The sequence below is a fragment of the Oncorhynchus mykiss genome, chromosome 10 (genome assembly GCF_057628025.1).
Source record: "Oncorhynchus mykiss isolate SJ-2025 chromosome 10, ASM5762802v1, whole genome shotgun sequence".
Taxonomy (NCBI): domain Eukaryota; kingdom Metazoa; phylum Chordata; class Actinopteri; order Salmoniformes; family Salmonidae; genus Oncorhynchus; species Oncorhynchus mykiss.
The window spans coordinates 7,713,826-7,737,500 of record NC_143031.1 but is presented as its reverse complement, the minus strand read 5'-3'; the positions used below and the strand labels follow the sequence as shown (position 1 = coordinate 7,737,500).

The 23,675-nt window shown below is 42.9% G+C and overlaps 1 protein-coding gene across 1 annotated transcript in view; it reads left to right on the top strand.

Annotated features, from left to right (window-relative positions):
* LOC110533304 (serine/arginine repetitive matrix protein 3) overlaps positions 1 to 23,675 on the top strand; it is a 186,579-nt gene that overhangs the window by 140,505 nt on the left and 22,399 nt on the right. The window contains exons 7-10 of the mRNA XM_036989600.2: positions 7,152 to 7,187; positions 7,660 to 7,704; positions 12,911 to 13,021; positions 15,406 to 15,589. Coding sequence (XP_036845495.2) covers positions 7,152 to 7,187; positions 7,660 to 7,704; positions 12,911 to 13,021; positions 15,406 to 15,589 — 376 coding nt within the window. The remainder of the gene's footprint in view (positions 1 to 7,151; positions 7,188 to 7,659; positions 7,705 to 12,910; positions 13,022 to 15,405; positions 15,590 to 23,675) is intronic.

Genomic DNA, 23,675 nt, shown 5'->3' with positions numbered 1-23,675 from the left:
GGTTCCTGGCAGACGGGCGGCACTGGCGACTCCTGGCAGACGGGCGGCACTGGCGGCTCCTGGCAGACGGGCGGCACTGGCGGCGCTGGGCAGACGGACGGCGCTGGCGCCGCTGGGCAGACGGGCGGCGCTGGCGCCGCTGGGCAGACGGGCGGCGTTGGCGGCGCTGGGCAGACGGGAAGCTCAGCTGGCGCTGGGCAGACGGGAAGCTCAGCTGGCGCCGGACAGGCGGGAGGCTCCGGCAGAGGCGCCGGACAGGCGGGAGGCTCCGGCAGCTGCGCCGGACAGGCGGGAGGCTCCGGCAGCGGCGCCGGACAGGCGGGAGGCTCCGGCAGAGGCGCCGGACAGGCGGGAGGCTCCGGCAGAGGCGCCGGACAGGTGGGAGGCTCCGGCAGCGGCGCCGGACAGGCGGGAGGCTCCGGCAGCGGCGCCGGACAGGCGGGAGGCTCCGGCAGAGGCGCCGGACAGGCGGGAGGCTCCGGCAGAGGCGCCGGACAGGCGGGAGGCTCCGGCAGCGGCGCCGGACAGGCGGGAGGCTCCGGCAGCGGCGCCGGACAGGCGGGAGGCTCCGGCAGCGGCGCCGGACAGGCGAGAGGCTCCGGCAGAGGCGCCGGACAGGTGGGAGGCTCCGGCAGCGCTGGAGAGGAGGAAGCCCCAGTAAGGATGGGCCGGAGAGACAGCCTGGTACGGGGGGCTGCCACCGGAGGGCTGGTGCGTGGAGGTGGTGACGGATAGACCGGACCGTGAAGGCGTACTGGAGATCTTGAGAGCAGGGCTGGCACCAACCGCCCTGGCTGGATCTTCACCCTAGCCCGGCAGATGTAGGGAGCTGGGATGTAGCGCACCGGGCTAAGCACGCGTACTGGGGACACCGTGCGAACAACTGCATAACACGGTGCCTGACCAGCACCATGCCCGCCACAGTTAGCACTGCTAGGAGCACTGTAGTGCTGAGATGGCACAGGACGTGCAAGGCTAGGGAGATGCACAGGAGGCCTGGTGCGTGAGGCTGGCACAGTCTTCACCAGACCCCTCGCACGCACCTCAGGATGAGTATGGATAGCTGACCCCGGTGCCATTAAATCCCTGACACGCTCCGTCGGGCGAATGTCGTGCCTCATGCACCAAACCAGCAAATCCCTCATATCTCTCTCCTCCAATTTCCCCATTAACTCCTTCACAGTCTCTGCGTCGCTCACCTCCAACACCAGCTCTGGTTCTGAGCTCCTCCTTGGCTCCTCACGATAAACGGGGGGAGTTGGCTCAGGTCTGACTCCTGACTCTGCCACACTCCCCCTGTGCCCCCCCCCAAGAAATTTTTGGGGGTGACTCTCGGGCTTCCGTCCGCGCCGCCGTGCTTGCTTCGCCAACCTCATTCTCCTGTAACCTTCCGCGCACTGTTCCATGGAATCCCAGGCGGGCTCCGGCACTCTCCCTGGGTCGACCGCCCACCTGTCTATCTCCTCCCAAGTTGTGTAGTCCAGATTCTGCTCCCATGTCCCAAAATCCTGATCTCGCTGTTGCTGTTCCTGCTGCTGCTGCCTCTGTTCCTTCTCCTGCTGCTGCTGTTGCTGTTGCCCGTTACCACGCCGCTTGGTCCTTTTGTGGTGGGTGATTCTGTAACGACGTTCGTCTGTAGGAGGAGAAGCGGACCAAAAAGCAGCGTGGTGGTTATTCATGTTCTTTAATGGAAAATGAACGATACATGAAACAACTTAAATCTACAAAACAACAAACGGAACGTGAAAAACCTATACAGCCTATCCTGTGACAACAAACACAGTGACAGGAACAATCACCCACAAACACACAGTGAAACCCAGGCTACCTAAGTATGATTCTCAATCAGAGACAACTAATGACACCTGCCTCTGATTGAGAACCATACTAGGCCGAAAACATAGAAATGCCCCAAAACATAGAAAAACAAACATAGACTGCCCACCCAACTCACGCCCTGACCATACTAAATAAATACAAAACAGAAATAGAGGTCAGAACGTGACAGCGTAACAGGGAAAAGGGGTCCATCTTACCACAGGACACTTCACACTGTCCCAGAAAAAGCTGGGATGGAAAATGTAACGTTGGTGTCGACAAAGCACTCAGAAATACCCAACTCAAGCTATCCTATAGACCCAAATAGTACAGGAACCACACATAAGCAATCATTTCCAGACAATAAAATAATATAATATTGATAAGGATATTGGTAAGGATATTGATAAGGATACTGGTAAGGATATTGGTAAGGATATTGATAAGGATATTGATAAGGATATTGATAAGGATATTGATAGGGATATTGATAAGGATATTGATAAGGATATTGATAGGGATATTGATAAGGATATTGGTAAGGATGTTGATAGGGATATTGGTAAGGATATTGATAAGGATACTGGTAAGGATGTTGATAAGGATATTGGTAAGGATGTTGATAAGGATACTGGTAAGGATATTGATAAGGATATTGATAAGGATACTGGTAAGGATATTGATAAGGATACTGGTAAGGATATTGATATGGATATTGATAAGGATATTGATGAGGATATTGATAAGGATATTGATAAGGATATTGGCAAGGATGTTGATAAGGATATTGGTAAGGATGTTGATAAGGATACTGGTAAGGATATTGATAAGGATATTGATAGGGATATTGGTGAGAATATTGATAAGGATGTTGATAGGGATATTGATAAGGATATTGGTAAGGATGGAGAGAATGGAGAGAGAGGAGGAGAAAGAGAATGGAGAGAGAAGGAGAAAGAGAATAGAGAGAGATAAGAAGAAAGAGAATGGCGAGAGAGAAGGAGAAAGAGAATGGAGAGAAGGAGAAAGAGAATGGAGAAAGAAGGAGAAAGAGAATAAAGAGAGAGAAGGAGAAAGAGAATGGAGAGAGAGAAGGAGAAAGAGAATGGAGAAAGAAGGAGAAAGAGAATGGAGAAAGAAGGAGAAAGAGAATAGAGAGAGAGAAGGAGAAAGAGAATGGAGAGAGAGAAGGAGAAAGAGAATGGAGAAAGAAGGAGAAAGAGAATGGAGAAAGAAGGAGAAAGAGAATAGAGAGAGAGAAGGAGAAAGAGAATGGAGAGAAGGAGAGAGAATAGAGAGAGAAGGAGGAGAAAGAGAATGGAGAGAAGGAGAGAGAATGGAGAGAGAGAATGGAGAGAAGGAGACAGAGAATGGAGAGAGAGAGAAGGAGAAAGAGAATGGAGAGAGAGAATGAGAAAGGGAGAGAGAGAAGGAGAAAGAGAATGGAAAGAGAATGGAGAGAAGGAGAAAGAGAATGGAGAGAAGGAGAAAGAAAATGGATAGAGAGAATGAGAAAGGGAGAGAGAGAAGGAGAAAGAGAATGGAGAGAAGGAGAAAGAGAATGGAGAGAGAGAGAAGGAGAAAGAGAATGGAGAGAGAGAATGAGAAAGGGAGAGAGAGAAGGAGAAAGAGAATGGAAAGAGAATGGAGAGAAGGAGAAAGAGAATGGAGAGAAGGAGAAAGAAAATGGATAGAGAGAAGGAGAAAGAGAATGGAAAGAGAATGGAGAGAAGGAGAAAGAAAATGGAGAGAGAGGAGGAGAAAGAGAATGGAAAGAGATGAGGGAGAAAGAGAGCTCAGCATAGAAAAATACTGCCCAGGAATAGGAAAATGACAATAAGCTATTCTAAAGAGCACATTTTCTTCTCTCTCTCTCTCTCTCTCTCTCTCTCTCTCTCTCTCTCTCTCTCTCTCGGGGGCTAAACTCATTCCTCTAATAACCAAACCTATATGGTAGCTGCAAAACAAGAAAAATGAGCCTCTGACCAAATTGCTGAGCATCACTGCCCCCCACACATCTCCAACACCTCAACCCTCCTCCCACTTATAAAACCTCCCCTCTTTTGCCTCTCTATCCTCTACTCATATTTCTCCATAGATCCACTGCATTGCAGGTGTTGTCTATAGATAAATAATGTAAGGTTAAGTAAGGGGAGAACAAGGTGGTGGGTGAGTCCCTAGAGTGGCCTCCCGTGAAGCACTCTACTGTCTATATCTGTTGGGGAATTGGAGGGGTGAGGGGAGCTTTTTTAACAATCCGAGGCGTTAGTGTTCCCACCAGTACAGTAACAACAGCTCAGACGGTTGAGTTCTCTTTGGCTGGGGCTCCATTTTAAAGGATAGCACTGTATATTTCTTCAATTTGGAGAAAAGGAGGGAGGAGAAGGACGAGAGAGTTAGTAAGCAGAACAGTATCAGGGAATGGTTGTGTCTGAGAATGGTGTGAGTCAAATAAATGAGTCCCACTAGAACACAACAAGCCTCTACAGTCCCCATGTTGGGAGTCAAATAAATGGGTCCCACTAGAACACAACAGGCCTCTATAGTGCCCATGTTGGGAGTCAAATAAATGAGTCCCACTAGAACACAACAGGCCTCTATAGTCCCCAGTCTGTTTTCTCTGGTGGAACAAATCAAATCAAAAATGAAACCAGTGACTCAGCCCCTGTAATAGGGTTAGAGGCAGAGAATCCCAGTGGAGAGAGGGGAACCCGCCAGGCAGAGACAGCAAGGGCGGTTCGTTGCTCCAGAGTCTTTCCGTTCACCTTCCCACTCCTGGGCCAGACTACACTCAATCATATGACCCACTGAAGAGATGAGTCTTCAGTAAGGACTTAAAGGTTGAGACCGAGTTTGCGTCTCTCACATGGGTAGGCAGACCGTTCCATAAAAATGGAGCTCTATAGGAGAAAGCCCTGCCTCCAGCTGTTTGCTTAAAAATTCTAGGGACAATTAGGACAACAACATATCTGCAACCCAAATGGCATCCTATTCCCTATATAGTGCACTACTTTAGACCAGAGCCCCTATTCCCTATTTAGAGCACTGCTTTAGACCAGAGCCCTATTCCCTATATAGTACACTACTTTAGACCAGAGCCCCTATTCCCTATTTAGAGCACTACTTTAGACCAGAGCCCTATTCCCTATATAGTGCACTACTTTAGACCAGAGCGCCCCTATTCCCTATTTAGAGCACTACTTTAGATCAGAGCCCTATTCCCTATTTAGAGCACTACTTTAGATCAGAGCCCTAGTACCTAGATAGTACACTACATTAGATCAGTGCTCTGTGTTTTGTATTATACAGTGCCTTCATAAACTATTAATGCACCCGGACTTAGTCCACATTCTATTGTTACAGCCTGAATTCAAAATGTATTAAATCATTTTTTTTTCTCTCACACACAATACCCCGTAATGACAAAGTAAAAACATGTGTTTGTTTGTTTTTTTTTCATGTTAGGAAATTATTGATACACAAATATAATACAGAAACATCTAATTTACATAAGAATTCACACCCCCCCGAGTCAATACTTTGTAGAAGCACCTTTGACAGCAATTGAGTCTGTCTGGGTAAGTCTGTAAGAGCTTTTTCCACACCTGGATTGAGCAACATTTGCCCATTATTCTTTTCTAAATTCTTCAAGCTCTTTCCAATTGGTTGTTGATCATTGCTTGCCAACCCTCTTCAGGTTTTGCCATAGATGTTGAAATAGATTTAAGTCAAAAGGACAAGGATAATCAACATTTTAATCTGGATGAATAACCAAGACAGAATCATTTTTTCCTACATGATATAGTTACAGCAGATCCCCGTATTGTATGGGGACACTTTTAGAAGTGCCTTTAGAGGTCATGCAATTCAATGCTCATCTTTTGTTGAGGGATTTTTTTTAATCTATAATGACTAATTATGTAAACATTTCAATCAGGACTGACTAATCAGAATACTATTATGTTACTGTATAGATGTATGAATTTTCTTTTAATCTTAGTACTGAATATAATGCGTGTAAATATAATCAAGAATTAGAACAATGACTGTCTGCTCCTTGGTAGAAATGAATGAACTTATCGTCAGACTGGCTAGAATGCTTATCTACACAGGAAGGCTCCTGGCTCGGTCATAAATTATATTAAATTGGTAGGGAGACGATGTGGGAAGGCTTGAGATACTGCCTTTGTACCAGGGTGGGAGAAGAGACGGGACAGTTAGAAAACGAATGACGTCATTTTCAGTTTATAACCTGTGGTAAACTGTATCGTGTTCAGTACTCTCCAGAATTAACCGCTACTCATTGATTTTGAGACTGGTCTCTGTCCATTTTATGCAAATAAGGGTCTTACAAATTCTTAGGAGTGGACGGAGTGTTGAATTGAATTAGTTGAATAAAACATAAAGGAATTTAATTCCTGTAACATCTTTAAAAACAAAAACTAACTACAGATAGATAGTAACAAATGCTGTAACAAAGAGACACACAATAAGTTAGAGGAAAAACAAAAATAAATGGAGGAACTTTCTCAAGAAAGATCAGGTGTAATCTATTATTTAAAAAATATGGGTGAAAATGCACCGAATAATATTTTTTATTTCCAACATAGAAATGTTATCTAAAATAATTTACAGAAACTTGTTAACAAATGACAGAGTCATCCATGATTCACGAAACCAATTTTTTATTTATTTTTTGAAAGAGGAAGCTAAAGTACTTTAAGCATGTTTTCATTTCAGTCTCCTCCGTCTCCAACTAACTGCAGGTCATTTGTCCGGTTCTTCTTCTTCTTCTATTAATAGTATAAAAAGAGGGGGAAATAATAGCTATTGTTGGCTGACTAATCACCATGGCAACAGTAGTGTGAACATTCTGTACAGTACGAAGGACTTTGTGTAGTCAGTGTGTTGTCAGTCAAGTGTTGAGGAATGAGCCTATATCCCCTTTAATTGATCTGTTTTTAGAGATGTGTTCAGGTCAACCTGAGTTGTGCGTGAGTAACAGAGGTTTCTCTTTCTCTCTCTCTCTCTCTCTCTCTCTCTCTCTCTCTCTCTCTCTCTCTCTCTCTCCTCTCTCTCTCTCTCTCCTCTCTCTCTCTCTCTCTCTCTCTCCCCTCTCTCTCTCTCTCTCTCTCTCTCTCTCTCTCTCTCTCTCTCTCTCTCTCTCGCTCTCTCTCTCTCTCTCTCTCTCTCTCTCTCTCTCTCTCTCCCTCTTTCTCTCTCTCTCTCTCTCTCTCTCCCTCCCTCTCTCTCTCTCTCTCTCTCTCTCTCTCTCTCTCCTCTCTCTCTCTCTCTCTCTCTCTCTCTCTCTCTCTCTCTCTCTCTCTCTGTAGGTCGACGTCTGGTCATAGGAGAAAGAGGAGATACAGGTGGGTATGCAGATAAATATGGCACATTGTGCACCTCACATATGTAGCCTTACATTCAGACTCAGTGAATGTAACTAAATTTCACACACAGTATTCATACCCCTTCACTTATTTCACAGCCTGAATTCAAAATGGATTACATAAACAAAATTGTATTTATTAATTTATTTGAAAATGAAAAACACATTTTTCACATGCTTTGAAACTCCAAATTGAGCTCAGGTGCATCCAATGTCCTTTTGATCCTCCTTGAGAGGTCACGCCAACTTGGAGTTCACCTGTGGGCCAATTCAACTGGGGTATTGTGTGTAGATGCGTGAGGGAGATAAAAAAAATGATTTCATCCATTTTGAATTCATGTTGTAAATACAATAAAATTTGTAAAAAGTCAATGGTTGATGAATACCTTCCGAAAGTACTGTACCCTTTTAACCTGCTTAATGGAAATACACCAACCTGTTTCCTTTTACAGATCGGGTAGTCCGAAGAACAAACAGAAAGACAAAACCAGAAAGAGGTAAGGATTCCCCTTTTTTTAGAAATATAATCCAACCTACAATAATGGACACGTCAGACTGTTATAGGTTAGATGTTCCGTAGACTTAACCCCTTACACTCATGGAAATATAGGTCTATATGGATAGGGCCAAATTGAAATGTTTCTAACAGAAGAACCATAAGAAGCATATGCACGACCATGGTTAAGAAAACACTATGGACATTATGGGGAAATGATCAGACCAAAAGGTGAGGGCACATCAGTTCACCTGACACAAGACTGAATCCAAAACATCACTCTGTTGAATTGATGTGAATTTGACATTTCCTGTACTTTTCACAACATATTGTCAATAATGAAATGTGAAAATACTTTGGATATATTCAGTAACATAATAAGAATATTCAATGACATGTTGGAGTAGGTGCAATATAATACAAAACTATGACAAGGGTTTCAGTGAACGGTCTAACTGGTGTTGCTAAGTGACCAAACACCTCTCCAAACTGTGGGTTTGAGTTAGAACTCTAACTGGTGTTGCTAAGTGACCAAACACCTCTCCAAACTGTGGGTTTGAGTTAGAACTCTAACTGGTGTTGCTAAGTGACCAAACACCTCTCCAAACTGTGGGTTTCATTGAGCGGTCTAACTGGTGTTGCTAAGTGACCAAACACCTCTCCAAACTGTGGGTTTGAGTTAGAACTCTAACTGGTGTTGCTAAGTGACCAAACACCTCTCCAAACTGTGGGTTTGAGTTAGAACTCTAACTGGTGTTGCTAAGTGACCAAACACCTCTCCAAACTGTGGGTTTCATTGAGCGGTCTAACTGGTGTTGCTAAGTGACCAAACACCTCTCCAAACTGTGGGTTTGAGAGAGCGGTCTAACTGGTGTTGCTAAGTGACCAAACACCTCTCCAAACTATGGGTTTGAGTGAGCGGTCTAACTGGTGTCTAATTGGTCAAACACCTCTCCAAACTGTGGGTTTGAGTTAGATCTCTAACGGGTGTGGCTAAGTGACCAAACACCTCTCCAAACTATGGGTTTGAGTGAGAGGTCTAACTGGTGTTGCTAAGTGACCAAACAGCTCTCCAAACTGTGGGTTTGAGATAGAACTCTAACTGGTGTTGCTAAGTGACCAGACACCTGTCCAAACTGTGCATATTTCCTAAGTAATTTCAATGCACTTGATTATAAAACAAATATATAATAATATATTTTTGATAACTAAGACATTTGCAAACTAGTTCTCTTTTCCAAATGTGTCCTGTATGATACAACATAAAAATACACATTATACACAGCATTTACAGTACCAGTCAAAAGTTTGGACACATCTATGTCATTCAAGGGTTTATTTATTTTTTACTATTTTCTACATTGTAGCATAATAGTGAAGAAATCAAATCTACGAAATAACACATATGGAATCATGTAGTAACCAAAAAAGTGTTAAACAAATCCAAATATATTTTACATTCTTCAAAGTAGCCACCCTTTGCCTTGATGACAGCTTTGCGTACTCTTGGCATTCTCTCAACCAGCTTCCCCTGGAATGCTTTTCCAGCAGTCTTGAAGGAGTTCCCACTTATTGGCTGCTTTTCCTTCATTCTCCTTCACCTCATTTGGGATGAGGTCGGGTGATTGTGGAGGCCAGGTCATCTGATGCAGCACTCCATCTCTCTCCTTCATGGTCAAATATCCCTTACACAGCCTGGAGGTGTGTTGGGTCATTGTCCTGTTGAAAAACAGATTATAGTCCCACTTAGCGTAAACCAGATGGGATGGCATTCTGCAGCGATTCCGCATATCATCCGCATATAGATGAAGTTTCACATTTTTTTTACAGATTGACCAATGGTGTTTATATAAAATCGAACCCTGTGGTACATCTTTATTCACGTCAACAAACTCGGACTTAACCCCATCCAGTCACGATGGCCTGAGTTCTGTCACTAAGATAATGATGAAACCATGAACAGGCATCAGAGCTCAGGCCTTTCAGAGGACAACTTATTCAATAAAATAACATGATCAACGGAATCAAAAGATTTTGACAAGTCCACAAACAAAGCGATACATTTCGTTTGAGTGTCTAAAGCGTTGAGTGTCTAAAGATAATTAACAACTAACGTGGTTGCTGTAATAGTGCTATGACCATGTGACTCAAGGAAAGAGCCTTCAACTATAAGGTGTTTTTACCTCTCCTAGTTTTCTCATTGAGGAACTGAAGGAAGCTTGTCGTTTTTTGTTTGGAACACAGCCCTGCGTCCGCACCATTACACAATTATTATTATATTTTAACCTTTATTTAACTAGGCAAGTCAGTTAAGAACAAATTCTTATTTTCAATGACGGCCTAGGAACAGTGGGTTAACTGTCTGTTCAGGGGCAGAACGACGACCTTGTCAGCTCTGAGAATCTATATTGTAACCTTTCGGTTACTAGTCCAACGCTCTAACCACTAGGCTACCCTGCCGCTCCAATTACTGTTGTTGTTTAGGCAATCCAAAAACGGTCCATTATAAATCACAATCTGGTTCAAGTGGGCATCACTTGAAAGCTTCTTCTATTGCCAACATGGCGAGCTATTGCCAACATGGCGAGCTATTGCCAACATGGCTAGCTATTGCCAACATGGCGAGCTATTGCCAACATGGCGAGCTATTGCCAACATGGCTAGCTATTGCCAACATGGCTAGCTATTGCCAACATGGCGAGCTATTGCCAACATGGCGAGCTATTGCCAACATGGCTAGCTATTGCCAACATGGCGAGCTATTGCCAACATGGCTAGCTATTGCCAACATGGTTAGCTATTGCCAACATGGCGAGCTATTGCCAACATGGCGAGCTATTGCCAACATGGCTAGCTATTGCCAACATGGCTAGCTATTGCCAACATGGCGAGCTATTGCCAACATGGCGAGCTATTGCCAACATGGCTAGCTATTGCCAACACGGTTAGCTAAGTTCTATAATGTGATCTTGCAGTGTTAGTCTCTGTATTTGGGGCATAGAATGGAGTCCTCATGAGGTCATTCAAGAGCATGTTCCGTGGCACATTTTCTTCACGATACGACAAACATAGACCCATGTCATCTTTGTAACGTTGGCTCAAACATAGACCCATGTCATCTTTGTAACGTTGGCTCAAACATAGACCCATGTCATCTTTGTAACGTTGGCTCAAACATAGACCCATGTCATCTTTGTAACGTTGGCTCAAACATAGACCCATGTCATCTTTGTAACGTTGGCTCAAACATAGACCCATGTCATCTTTGTAACGTTGGCTCAAACATAGACCCATGTCATCTTTGTAACGTTGGCTCAAACATAGACCCATGTCATCTTTGTAACGTTGGCTCAAACATAGACCCATGTCATCTTTGTAACGTTGGCTCAAACATAGACCCATGTCATCTTTGTAACGTTGGCTCAAACATAGACCCATGTCATCTTTGTAACGTTGGCTCAAACATAGACCCATGTCATCTTTGTAACGTTGGCTCAAACATAGACCCATGTCATCTTTGTAACGTTGGCTCAAACATAGACCCATGTCATCTTTGTAACGTTGGCTCAAACATAGACCCATGTCATCTTTGTAACGTTGGCTCAAACATAGACCCATGTCATCTTTGTAACGTTGGCTCAAACATAGACGCATGTCATCTTTGTAACGTTGGCTCAAACATAGACCCATGTCATCTTTGTAACGTTGGCTCAAACATAGACCCATGTCATCTTTGTAACGTTGGCTCAAACATAGACCCATGTCATCTTTGTAACGTTGGCTCAAACATAGACCCATGTCATCTTTGTAACGTTGGCTCAAACATAGACCCATGTCATCTTTGTAACGTTGGCTCAAACATAGACCCATGTCATCTTTGTAACGTTGGCTCAAACATAGACCCATGTCATCTTTGTAACGTTGGCTCAAACATAGACCCATGTCATCTTTGTAACGTTGGCTCAAACATAGACCCATGTCATCTTTGTAACGTTGGCTCAAACATAGACCCATGTCATCTTTGTAACGTTGGCTCAAACATAGACCCATTTCATCTTTGTAACGTTGGCTCAAACATAGACCCATGTCATCTTTGTAACGTTGGCTCAAACATAGACCCATGTCATCTTTGTAACGTTGGCTCAAACATAGACCCATGTCATCTTTGTAACGTTGGCTCAAACATAGACCCATGTCATCTTTGTAACGTTGGCTCAAACATAGACCCATGTCATCTTTGTAACGTTGGCTCAAACATAGACCCATGTCATCTTTGTAACGTTGGCTCAAACATAGACGCATGTCATCTTTGTAACGTTGGCTCAAACATAGCGATCAAAAACATTGATACTGTAAATGTACCTATGTTTTCAAATATGGAAATGTGAAGTGCAGGGTGTGGTTTGCTTGAAATGACATCGAAGAGGTATGTATTTAGTATAAAATGCTAATGGCTCATCTTTTAGAACACCGACTCCTCTCGATTTAATTTACAGCATTTCTCTCACTCAGGCAACAACAAATGTGCAAAAGTTTCCCAATTAGTGGGAGGGAAGGGGGCGTAACAGCTGTCGGTTTAAAAACCAGACAGCGCTGTGAACCATATTGTGATGCATGTCACAAGCTTGAATGTGATATGATCTCAGTCTGTTTCATTGAGCACGGTAACATGCACACAATAATGTAATTATAGACAGATTAATATAACATCTTGTTTAAAAAAAAAATGATAACATGCTTTGCAAGAAGAACAATAGCCATAATAATCCTGTTTACATGGAAATATCTGAAATCAGACTACCTGATGGGATTTTTGATAAATGCAGGAAATCGCCAATCAAAATAAACACTCTACCACAGTGACCAGTCCACCACAGTGACCATTCTACCACAGTGACCAGTCTACCAAAGTGACCATTCTACCACAGTGACCAGTCTACCAAAGTGACCATTCTACCACAGTGACCAGTCCACCACAGTGACCAGTCCACCACAGTGATCATGTTATTTGCGTGTGTTTGTGCGTGTGTGCGTCTGTCCGAATGTTTGTGTGTGCTTGCGTTTGTGTGTGTCTGTCCAAATGCTTGTGTGCTTGTGTGTGTGCGTGTGTGTGTGTGCGCGCGTCTGTATATATATATATATATATATATATATATATATATATATATATATATGTGTGTGTGTGTGTGTGTGTGTGTGTCCAACAGGTCCCCATTAGAGTCCCCCAGTAGGACGTCTCAGCGTAGAGGCAGCTGCTGTAGCTCCCACAGTGCATCACTCTCCTCCACAGGCCACAGCCCTTCCAAGTCCCTCGGCAGGTAGGGACCCCCCCCCCATGGTGGCTCCCAACCCCACCCTTAGATACATGCTTTTAATCAGACTTCTTTTGGTCTACTGATGTATCGACATCTAAGGTTTGCAACAGCTCTGCTAGACGTGTGTGATTCTTATATGGTCAGAATGAAAATATTATGACTGACTTGAACATGTTTAAAAAGGTTATACACTATACTCTAGAGTCTATAACTGCCTATAGCTAGTACAAAATACAGTACCAGTCAAACGTTTGGACACACCTACTCATTCCAGGGTTCTAGAACACCTACTCATTCAAGGGTTTTTCTTTATTTTTACTATTTTCTACATTGTAGAATAATAGAGAAGACATCAAAACTGTGAAATATCTGTTCATGTAGAACCCCCCCCCCCCCCCCCCCCCCCCCCCCCCAAAAAAAAAGTATTAAACAAATCAAAATATATGTATATATTTATTATATATTATATTTTATTATATTTTAGATTCTTCAAGGTAGCCACCCTTTGCCTTGATGACAGCTTTGTATTCTCTTGGCATTCTCTCAACCAGCTTCACAATGTTTCATTTCAATTAACAGGTGTGCCTTCTTAAAATATAATTTGTGGAATTTCTTTCCTTCTTAATGTGTTTGAGCCAATCAGTTGTGCTGTGACAAGGTAGGGGTGGTATACAGAAGATAGCCCTATTTGGTAAAAGACCAAGTCCATATTATGGCAAGAGCAGCTCAAATAATCAAAGAGAAACGACAGTCCATTACTTTTAAGACTTGAAGGTCAGTCAATACGGAAAATTTCTTCAAGGACAGTCGCAAAAACCATCAAGTGCTATGATGAAACTGTCTCTCATGAGGACCGACACAGGAAAGGAAGACCCAGAGTTACCTCTGCTGCAGAAGATAAGTTCATTAGAGTTACCAGCCTCAGAAATTGCAGGCCAAATAAATGGTTCAGAGTTCAAGTAAACAGACACATCTCAACATCAACTGTTCAGATGAGACTGCGTGAGTCAGGGCTTCATGGTCAAATTTCTGTAAAGAAACCACTACTAAAGGACACCAATAATAAGAAGAGACTTGCTTGGGCCAAGAAACACAACCAATGGGCATTAGATCGGTGGAAATCTGTCCTTTTGTCTGATGAGTCCAAATGTGCGATTTTTGGTTTCATCCATTGTGTCTTTGTGAGACACAGAGTAGATGAACGGATGATCTCCGTATGTGTATTTCCCACCGTGAAGCATGGAGGAGGAGGTGGGATGGTGCTTTGCTGGTGACACTGTCTGTGATTTATTTAGAATTCAAGGCACACTTAACCAGCATGGCTACCACAGCATTCTGCAGCGATACGCCATCCCATCTGGTTTGCGCTTATTGGGACTATCAGTTGTTTTTTAACAGGACAATGACCCAGCATACCTCCAGGCTGTGTAAGGGCTATTTGACCAAGAAAAAGAGTGATGGAGTGCTGCATCAGATGACCTGGCCTCCACAATCACCCGACCTCAACCCAATTAAGATGGTTTGGGATGAGTTGGACCGCAGAGTGAAAGAAAAGCAGCCAACAAGTGCTCAGCATATGTGGGAACTCCTTCAAGACTGCTGGAAAAGCATTCCAGGGGAAGCTGGTTGAGAGAATGCCAAGAGTGTGCAAAGCTAAAGGGTGGCTACTTTGAAGAATCTCAAATATGGCATTTATTTTGATTTGTTTAACACTTTTTTGTTTGATGTCTTCACTATTATTCTACAATGTAGAAAATAGTAAAAATAAATAAAACCCCTGAATGAGTAGGTGTGTCCAAACCTTTGACTGGTACTGTACTCTTGAGTCTAAGTCATTTCAGCAGGTTTGTTCAGTACTCTTTACAGTTTGTACTGTACTATTTATTAAAGGTCCAATGCAGCCGTTTTTATCTCCATATCAAATCATTTCTGGGTAACAATTAAGTACCTTCCTGTGATTGGTTCCGATTAAAATCCCCCCCCCCCCCCAAAACCAAATAGCTTCTTATCAAAGAGCAATTTCTCAAACAAGAATTTTGCTACGACTCTGTGGGAGTGGTCTGAGTGGGGAGGGGAAAACTGAAATTAGCTGTTATTGGCCGAGAGGTTTAGGACTCTCTTTCTTATTGGTCTATTAACCAATTTATCGCCTGGTGTCACCAGGCAGGCCAAAACTCCATCCCTCCAAAACAGGCTGACATTCCAGGCCGTCTTTTCAAACAGCTCTTACACATAAAGGGCATTTTCATCATTTTCGCAATAATATTTCAACTTCACAGTGTTGAAGTATATATATATAGACTGCACTGGGCCTTTAAACTGTACTGTACAATATTATAGCATTGCGGCCGGTTTGTTCAAGTACTCCTGTCTGTCTGTCTTTCCAGGCCCAACTCCAAGCACAAGACAGAAGGACACAAGGCCTGTGTGAGCCCGTCCCCGTCTCCGTCCCCCGGTCCTGACGGTCCTGTCACGTGGCACAACGGGCATCACCACCGCGACCGCGGCTGCAACGGCAAGGCAGGCAGACTCAACCACAGCCACGCGGTCGAGGGAGACAAGGAGCAAGATGTACGTAGTCTCCTTTATCTCCCCCTGCCCTCCCCCTCACTAATCCCTGTCCTACCTTCTAAACTACACTCAAATGTAGGAATAACTACACACAGGAATAACTACGCACAGGAATAGCAACACACAGGAATAGCAACACACAGGAATAACTACACACAGGAATAACTACACACAGGAATAACCACACACAGGAATAACTATGCACAGGAATAACTACACACAGGAATAACTACACACAGGAATAGCTACACACAGGAATAACCAAGCACAGGAATAACCAAGCACAGGAGTAACTAAACAGAAGAATAGTGTGGAGGACATCATGTTGATAGGAGAGGGAGACCGTGTGGAGGATAGATACCATGTTGATAGGAGAGGGAGACAGTATGGAGGATAGATACCATGTTGATAGGAGAGGGAGACAGTGTGGAGGATAGATACCTTGTTGATAGGAGAGGGAGACAGTGTGGAGGATAGATACCTTGTTGATAGGAGATGGAGACAGTGTGGAGGATAGATACCATGTCGATAGGAGAGGGAGACAGTGTGGAGGATAGATACCTTGTTAATAGGAGAGGGAGACAGTGTGGAGGATAGATACCATGTCGATAGGAGAGGGAGACAGTGTGGGGGATAGATGCCATGTCGATAGGAGAGGGAGACTGTGTGGAGGATAGATACCATGTCGATAGGAGAGGGAAACTGTGTGGAGGATAGATGCCATGTCGATAGGAGAGGGAGACTGTGTGGAGGATAGATATCATGTCGATAGGAGAGGGAGACAGTGTGGAGGATAGATGCCATGTTGATCGGAGAGGGAGGCAGTGTGGATGATAGATACCATGTTAATAGCAGACGGAGACAGTGTGGAGGATAGTGGTGCCCATTGTGGCACGTGAAGTTATTCCTGGGTTTATTTATTCCAGTGTTTAGTTATTCCTGGGTTTAGTTATTCCTGTGTTTAGTTATTCCCCGTGTTTTGTTATTCCTGTGTTTAGTTATCCCTGTGTTTAGTTATTCCTGTGTTTAGGTATTCCTGGGTTTAGTTATTCCTGGGTTTTGCTATTCCTGGGTTTAGTTATTCCTGTGTTTAGTTATTCCTGGGTTTAGTTATTCCTGTGTTTAGTTATTCCTGGGTTTAGTTATTCCTGGGTTTAGTTATTCCTGTGTTTAGTTAATCCTGTGTTTAGTTATTCCTGGGTTTAGTTATTCCTGTGCTTAGTTATTCCTGTGTTTAGTTATTCCTGTGTTTAGTTATTCCTGTGTTTAGTTATTCCTGTGTTTAGGTATTCCTGGGTTTAGTTATTCCTGGGTTTTGCTATTCCTGGGTTTAGTTATTCCTGTGTTTAGTTATTCCTGGGTTTAGTTATTCCTGTGTTTAGTTATTCCTGGGTTTAGTTATTCCTGTGTTTTGTTATTCCTGGGTTTAGTTATTCCTGGGTTTAGTTATTCCTGGGTTTTGCTATTCCTGGGTTTTGCTATTCCTGGGTTTAGTTATTCCTGTGTTTAGGTATTCCTGGGTTTAGTTATTCCTGTGTTTAGTTATTCTTGTGTTTAGTTATTCCTGGGTTTAGTTATTCCTGGGTTTTGCTATTCCTGGGTTGAGTTATTCCTGTGTTTACAGGGTACTTTTTTTGACTCTGTATATCTATCTGTCCAATCTGTCTCTACATTCTCCACCCCCGGCTTTACTTGGAGGTTCATACCATCTCAACATTCCTTAGACGTAACTGGTTAGATCAATCACAGGTTACATAAGCATGAGTTAACCATCCTCACTGCGGTGCCGAGACAGCACAAACAGATCTGGGACCTGAAGTTTTCAGAAAGACAAACTAAATACTGACTCACTATGATCCATCCATCTCTAAGCATTTGCATAGCACATGTGCAGTACAATGGTAATATGGAGGTTTAGTATTTTGGTGTGTATTCCAAATGGTACCCTGTTCCCTATATAGGGCACTACTTTACTTACCAGAGCCCTATTCCCTATATAGGGCACTACTTTACTTACCAGAGCTCTGTTCCCTATATAGGGCACTACTTTACTTACCAGAGCCCTGTTCCCTATATAGTGCACTACTTTACTTACCAGAGCCCTATTCCCTATATAGGTCACTACTTTACTTACCAGAGCCCTATTCCCTATATAGGGCACTACTTTACTTACCAGAACCCTAAGTAGTGCATTATATAAGGGATAGGGTTCCATTTGGGGGCGGAGCCTCAGGCACCCAGGGTTCTCTAATGAGCTGGATAAGTAGTGCATTATATAAGGGATAGGGTTCCATTTGGGGGCGGAGCCTCAGGCACCCAGGGTTCTCTAATGAGCTGGATAAGTAGTGCATTATATAAGGAATAGGTTCCATTGGGACAGAGGCTCAGGCACCCAGGGTTCTCTAATGAGCTGGACGGGGGCGGAGCCTCAGGCACCCAGGGTTCTCTAATGAGCTGGACGGGGGCGGAGCCTCAGGCACCCAGGGTTCTCTAATGAGCTGGACGGGGGCGGAGCCTCAGGCACCCAGGGTTCTCTAATGAGCTGGATAAACTATTTGGTTTCTTTTAAGGCTGCAAACTCCTGCAGAGCTTCTCACTTCTGAATCTTGTTATCAAGGGAAAGAAAACCACTGAAATACTTTAAAAGTGTTATTTTGCCGCAGCTCCCTCAAATGAAACAAATAGGAAAGAGGAGAAGGTTTATGTAAAAATAGAAGAAGAAGAAGAAGAAGGAGGCCCTGTTTAACTTCTTTGATGTGGTGCAGAGTACGCTTGTTTAGGAATTTTGAGGAAATATTCTAGTCTTTTGATCATGCAGATAGTAATGCTTGATAACAGCCGTCAACTTATACCATCTGTAGCTGACTAATCTAAACTATCAAAGATGGATGTAGTAACGTAAGGCCTTAACAATGCTATTTCTACCTCTGAACTGAACCAACTCTAGCTTTTTATTGTCATATGGAAATTCAATGATCTGGCCTGACGGATTGTGGGGCGGCAGGGTAGCCTAGTGGTTAGAGTGTAGGGGCGGTAGGTAGCCTAGTGGTTAGAGTGTAGGGGCGGCAGGGTAGTCTAGTGGTTAGAGAGTTGGACTAGTAACCGGAAGGTTTCAAGTTCAAATCCCCGAGCTGACAAGGTACAAATCTGTCGTTCTGCCCCTGAACAGGCCCACTGTTCCTAGGCCGTAATTGAAAATAAGAATTTGTTCTTAACTGACTTGCCTAGTTAAATAGATTGTGTGGGGATTTTTAGCTGAGCCTAATTTATAAAATTTCCAATGCTTTTTACGACACGCGATTGGTTTAAATTTGGTTACAGGTTCAGCTCTAGTGCCACAGTATACCTTAGACAGTCATTGGAGTAGGCTAGACGGAACATGGATAGGATTGGTCAGAATAGATTGAGTGACAGATGGAGAAGTCCTTCCCCTTTTACTGGTACAGTAGCAACAATTATAGATGTAGAAAAAAAAAATGTTTGTCTAGAATTGCTGTTTTATTTTTTTTTATTGAAGCTAGTCAGACCAGTTTTCTAGTTTACTCAGAATAGATTTTGACGTTCGTATTCCTCCCTAACTGTCCCCTTTTGGAAGTGTTTTGAAAACGCTTTATTGTGATCTGTCTATAGAAGAACACACAGATTGACTGATTTTAATGTTTTGTTTTAAATCTGCCGGTTACGTTTTAGATTTTTAAATCTTCAACTGAATCTAACTGTCAGTTTGCTCTGCTAATAAAACGACAGACGTCATTTAGATCGAAGGCTAAAGTCATTGCTGTTTCACTTTCACTGCTTACTAAGCAACGAAATGGGGTGTAGATTAGAAAAGCCTCCAAAAATATTCCTCCTAGAATAACGTATTACAGATGATACTATCTCCTTCGATTTCCTTTCTTCAAGCTTGCTTTTGTTTATGAGAAAGGTCTCACCTGCTCACTCTCTGTCTCTCTCTCTCTCTGTCTCTCTCTCTCTGTCTCTCTCTCTCTCTCTCTCTCTCTGTCTCTCTCTGTCTCTCTCTCTCTCTCTATCTCTGTCTCTCTCTCTCTCTCTCTCTGTCTCTCTCTGTCTCTCTCTCTCTGTCTCTCTGTCTCTCTCTCTGCCTCTCTCTCTCTCTCTCTCTCTCCCTCTCTCTCTCTCTGTCTCTCTCTGTCTCTCTCTCTGCCTCTCTCTCTCTCTCTCCCTCTCTCTCCCTCTCTCTCTCTCTCTCTCTCTCACACTGCTTGTTTTCATTCATGACTGTTTTATTTTCTGCTTTTAGCTATTTGAATGGTAATTACCCCGTGAAATAAATGTTCCTTTTCTGTCTTGTTTATATAAAAAGCAGTCACATGCTTTGGAACTGGACCAAGTAGGTTAACAGGGTATGTGTACTACTAGTTCTTCTTGTCACTACAGTTGTCTTTATAAAGCACAATGTTTTGCTCAGGGATGGTTACCCCCTTCCTCCAGGAGTCTGATAGAGCTCCCAGACACCATGTGTTCGACACTCCTCTCTCTCTCTCTCTTTCTCACTCTCTATTCGCTTCCTGTTTACTGGATCATGTGACCTGTATGTTGTCTCTATCAGTATCACTTCTGTCAGACTGTCCCTGAAGTTGCAATATATTCCGTATCTTTATGTGTTCCATGTCACTGGGGATTAGCAAGGGGAGTCTCACGAGCCATTGTTGCATATGAGGCTCAGTGTTTGGAGATTTGAGCCAACGGGTTGTGTTTAGGTGAAATAATCAAGCACTTGGTTGGCTCAAATCTGCCCACGGTTTTGATCATTTATCCTCTAGCGTCAGCCTTAAACAGGTTTTCTGTTCATGAGACTTCTCTTGTTAATCTCCGCACACGGAGGAATTATTATCTCTCCCTCGCTGAAAATGAATCAGCGTTCAGACTCCATGTGTATTTGGGAGGATGCTCGCTCAAAATTGTTCATTTTGGATGCCAAACCTTTCTGGGAGATCATAGATTCAACAGAAGTTAGCTGATAGTGTAGTAGTAGTAGTGTGGTGTACAGCAGCACTCTCTTCAATCTCTACTTCCTCCTGTTTCTATCTGTACTTTTCTTGTCCAGGGGTAAATATTTATCTGCTAAAATAAAATAAAAAGAAGTGATACAATATGGAAACTAAACACACAACAAATAACATTGGTATTTTAAAGGGACCCAAGCCATTTTGAATATGAGTGCTATATCTCTTTTCCCCATGTATTCATATGAATGTTCAGTACCACTCTCCCCAAGGCTCTCTGTCCAAAAGGAAATCGTTTGAAGTTAAAGAGGCCACTTTCTGAGCTGGTTTCATAAAACCACAATGTTCTCTCGTTGAAGAATATCTCTTCCAAAATGTGACTGGGGTCCCTTTTTAAATGTGCCGTACTCTACTAGTTGTCCATCCTAGCGGTGACTGCCCTGCCTGAGCCTCCCTCCTTCCAACTCTCCTCCCCTCTATCTGTCCATCCGTGTTGTGTGTGTGTGTGTGTGTGTGTGTGTGTGTGTGACACATCTTTCTTGCCCTCTGTTGTCCTGTCATGCTCTTCTTATCCCTCCTTCTCTGGTCAGCTCTGCGTGCCCATCTCTCCATCCCTCCTTCTCTGGTCAGCTCTGCGTGCCCATCTCTCCATCCCTCCTTCCTTACTTCCCTCTATTAATTCTATCTAAATAACTGATTTCATTTTGTTTCATGATTAACTCTGTTTACTTACCCAGCCGTTACCCATCTCTCCCTTTCCTTTTCATACTAACACGGCTGCATTTGAACAAGCCAAAAAAGACAGCAAATCATTGTAGTTTCTAGATTATTTAAAAAAAATATATATATTATAAGTTTTGGTTTGTTTGTCCATTTTCTTTTGTATTTTTGTTGGTTAGTTTGTTTATCTTCTCCTTCTTAGTCTCTGGAAGAAGTTCATAGCGTTGATACTAAAAGAAGTTCATTGTCTTTTTCCCATTTCGCTGCGGAGAACATACCTTTCTCCTGTTTTCTGTTTCTTCTTGTCCTGTTTTTGTTGATATTGCAAACGTGTCACTGATTGAAATGGAAGGTAGGTAACGCTCTGCTTTGGCACGTGGTCTTTCTTTATGCAGATATGACAATGTCAGAAGCACCCTCTAGCTTGACGTCAATGTTTCTCTTTCTGACCCCCCCCCTCTCTCTCTCTCCTCTCTCTCTCTCTTCTCTCTCTTCTCCCTCTCTCTCTCTCTCTCCTCTCTCTCTTCTCTCTCTCCACTCCTTTCTCTCTCTCTCTCTCTCTCCACTCCTTTCTCTCTCTCTCCTCTCTCTCTCTCTTCTCTCTCTCTTCTCTCTCTCTCTCTCTCTCTCTCTCCCTCTCTCTCTCTCTCCCCCTCTCCCTCTCCTCTCCCCCTCTCCCTATCTCTCCCCCCTCTCTCTCTGTCTCTCTCTCTCTGTATCATTTAACCACCAGGGAACTTTAGCAAATTATTTTATCTTTCCTTTTATCAGTTATATTTTGCTTTTAAGATTTTGATTAGTTAGAGTTTAATGTTTTTTAAACTTGAATATGAATTCAGTCCAATATCCTGCCCAATTTGAAGCAGGTCAGTTTCGTTCTGTTTTGGTAGAATGCATTGATTCCTGTTTGTCCAGCATCTCTCCGTTCTCTTGGTGAAATAGTTACATTCGTCTTATAATTTTGATCATATTTATTTCCTTGATGGCTGTTTCTAAACAGCTGTCATCACCTGCGTCAGTGTGTTTTCTTCTATCTACAGCTTTAGTCTTTAGTTTGTTCTGTGGAGAAGGGGTTCTTATTTCTGTTGTTTTTCTATGAAGAGTCCCTGTTCAGCGGTCAGCGTTTACAGGAGAGTAGATTATTGCATGCAAGAGAACTCCCTATGTTTTATATACCTGCTTTTGACCTTTGACCTGCTGATAATGATCTACAGTTGAAGTTGGAAGTTTACATACACCTTAGCCAAATACATTTAAACTCAGTTTTTCCACAATTCCTGACAAGTAATCCTAGTAAAAAATCCCTGTTTTAGGTCAGTTAGGATCACCACTCTATTTTAAGAATGTGAAATGCCAGAATAATTCTAGAGAGAATGGTTTATTTCAGCTTTTATTTATTTCATCACATTCCCAGTGGGTCAGAAGTTTACATGCACTCAATTAGTATTTGGTAGCATTGCCTTTAAATTGTTTAACCTCTCAAGGGGGTGTGGGACACTTACCGTCCCACCTGGCCAACATCCAGTGAAATTGCAGAGCACCAAATTCAAAGACAGAAATAAATAATAAATAAAAATTCATGAAACGTACTGTTGTTATACATCGGTTTAAAGATGAACTTCTTGTTAATCCAACCACGGTGTCAGATTTCAAAAATATTTTACGGCGAAAGCAAACCATGCGATTATCTGAGAACAGCGCCCAGCAGACAAATCATTACAAACAGTAACCAGCCAAGTAGACGAGTAACAAAAGTCAGAAATAGCGATAGAATTAATCACTTACCTTTGATGATCTACATATGGTTGCACTCCGAAGACTCCATGTTACACAATAAATGTTTGTTTTGTTCGATAAAGTCCCTCTTTATATTCAAAAAACCTCCGTTGTGTTGGTGCGTTTTGTTCAGTAATACAAAGCGCGGTCACAACAGACAGACAAATTTTTTTACAAGTACCATAAAAGTTCATAGAAACATGTCAAACGATCTTTAAAATCAATCCTCAGGTTGTTTTTGTCATAAATAATCAATAATATTTCAACCGGACAAAAGCGTCTTCAATAGAAAAGGAGAAACAAGAAAGGCGCACTCCCGGTCACGCGCTGGACTCATGTCTGGAAATTTCCTCTCATTGAAAGTGGTGTTTCTCTCTCATTTTTCAGAGTAAAAGCCTGAAACAATGCCTAAAGACTGACCACATGTAGAGGAAGCCATGGATATTGTGAACTGGGTCTTAAGTCTGTATGGTGGATAGGCTTTCAATGGAAAAACAGGCATTTCAAAATAAAAGCACTTCCTGGATGGATTTTCCTCAGGTTTTCACCTGACATATCAGTTCTGTTATACTCACAGACATTTTAACAGTTTTGGAAACTTTAGAGCTTTTTCTATCCAAATC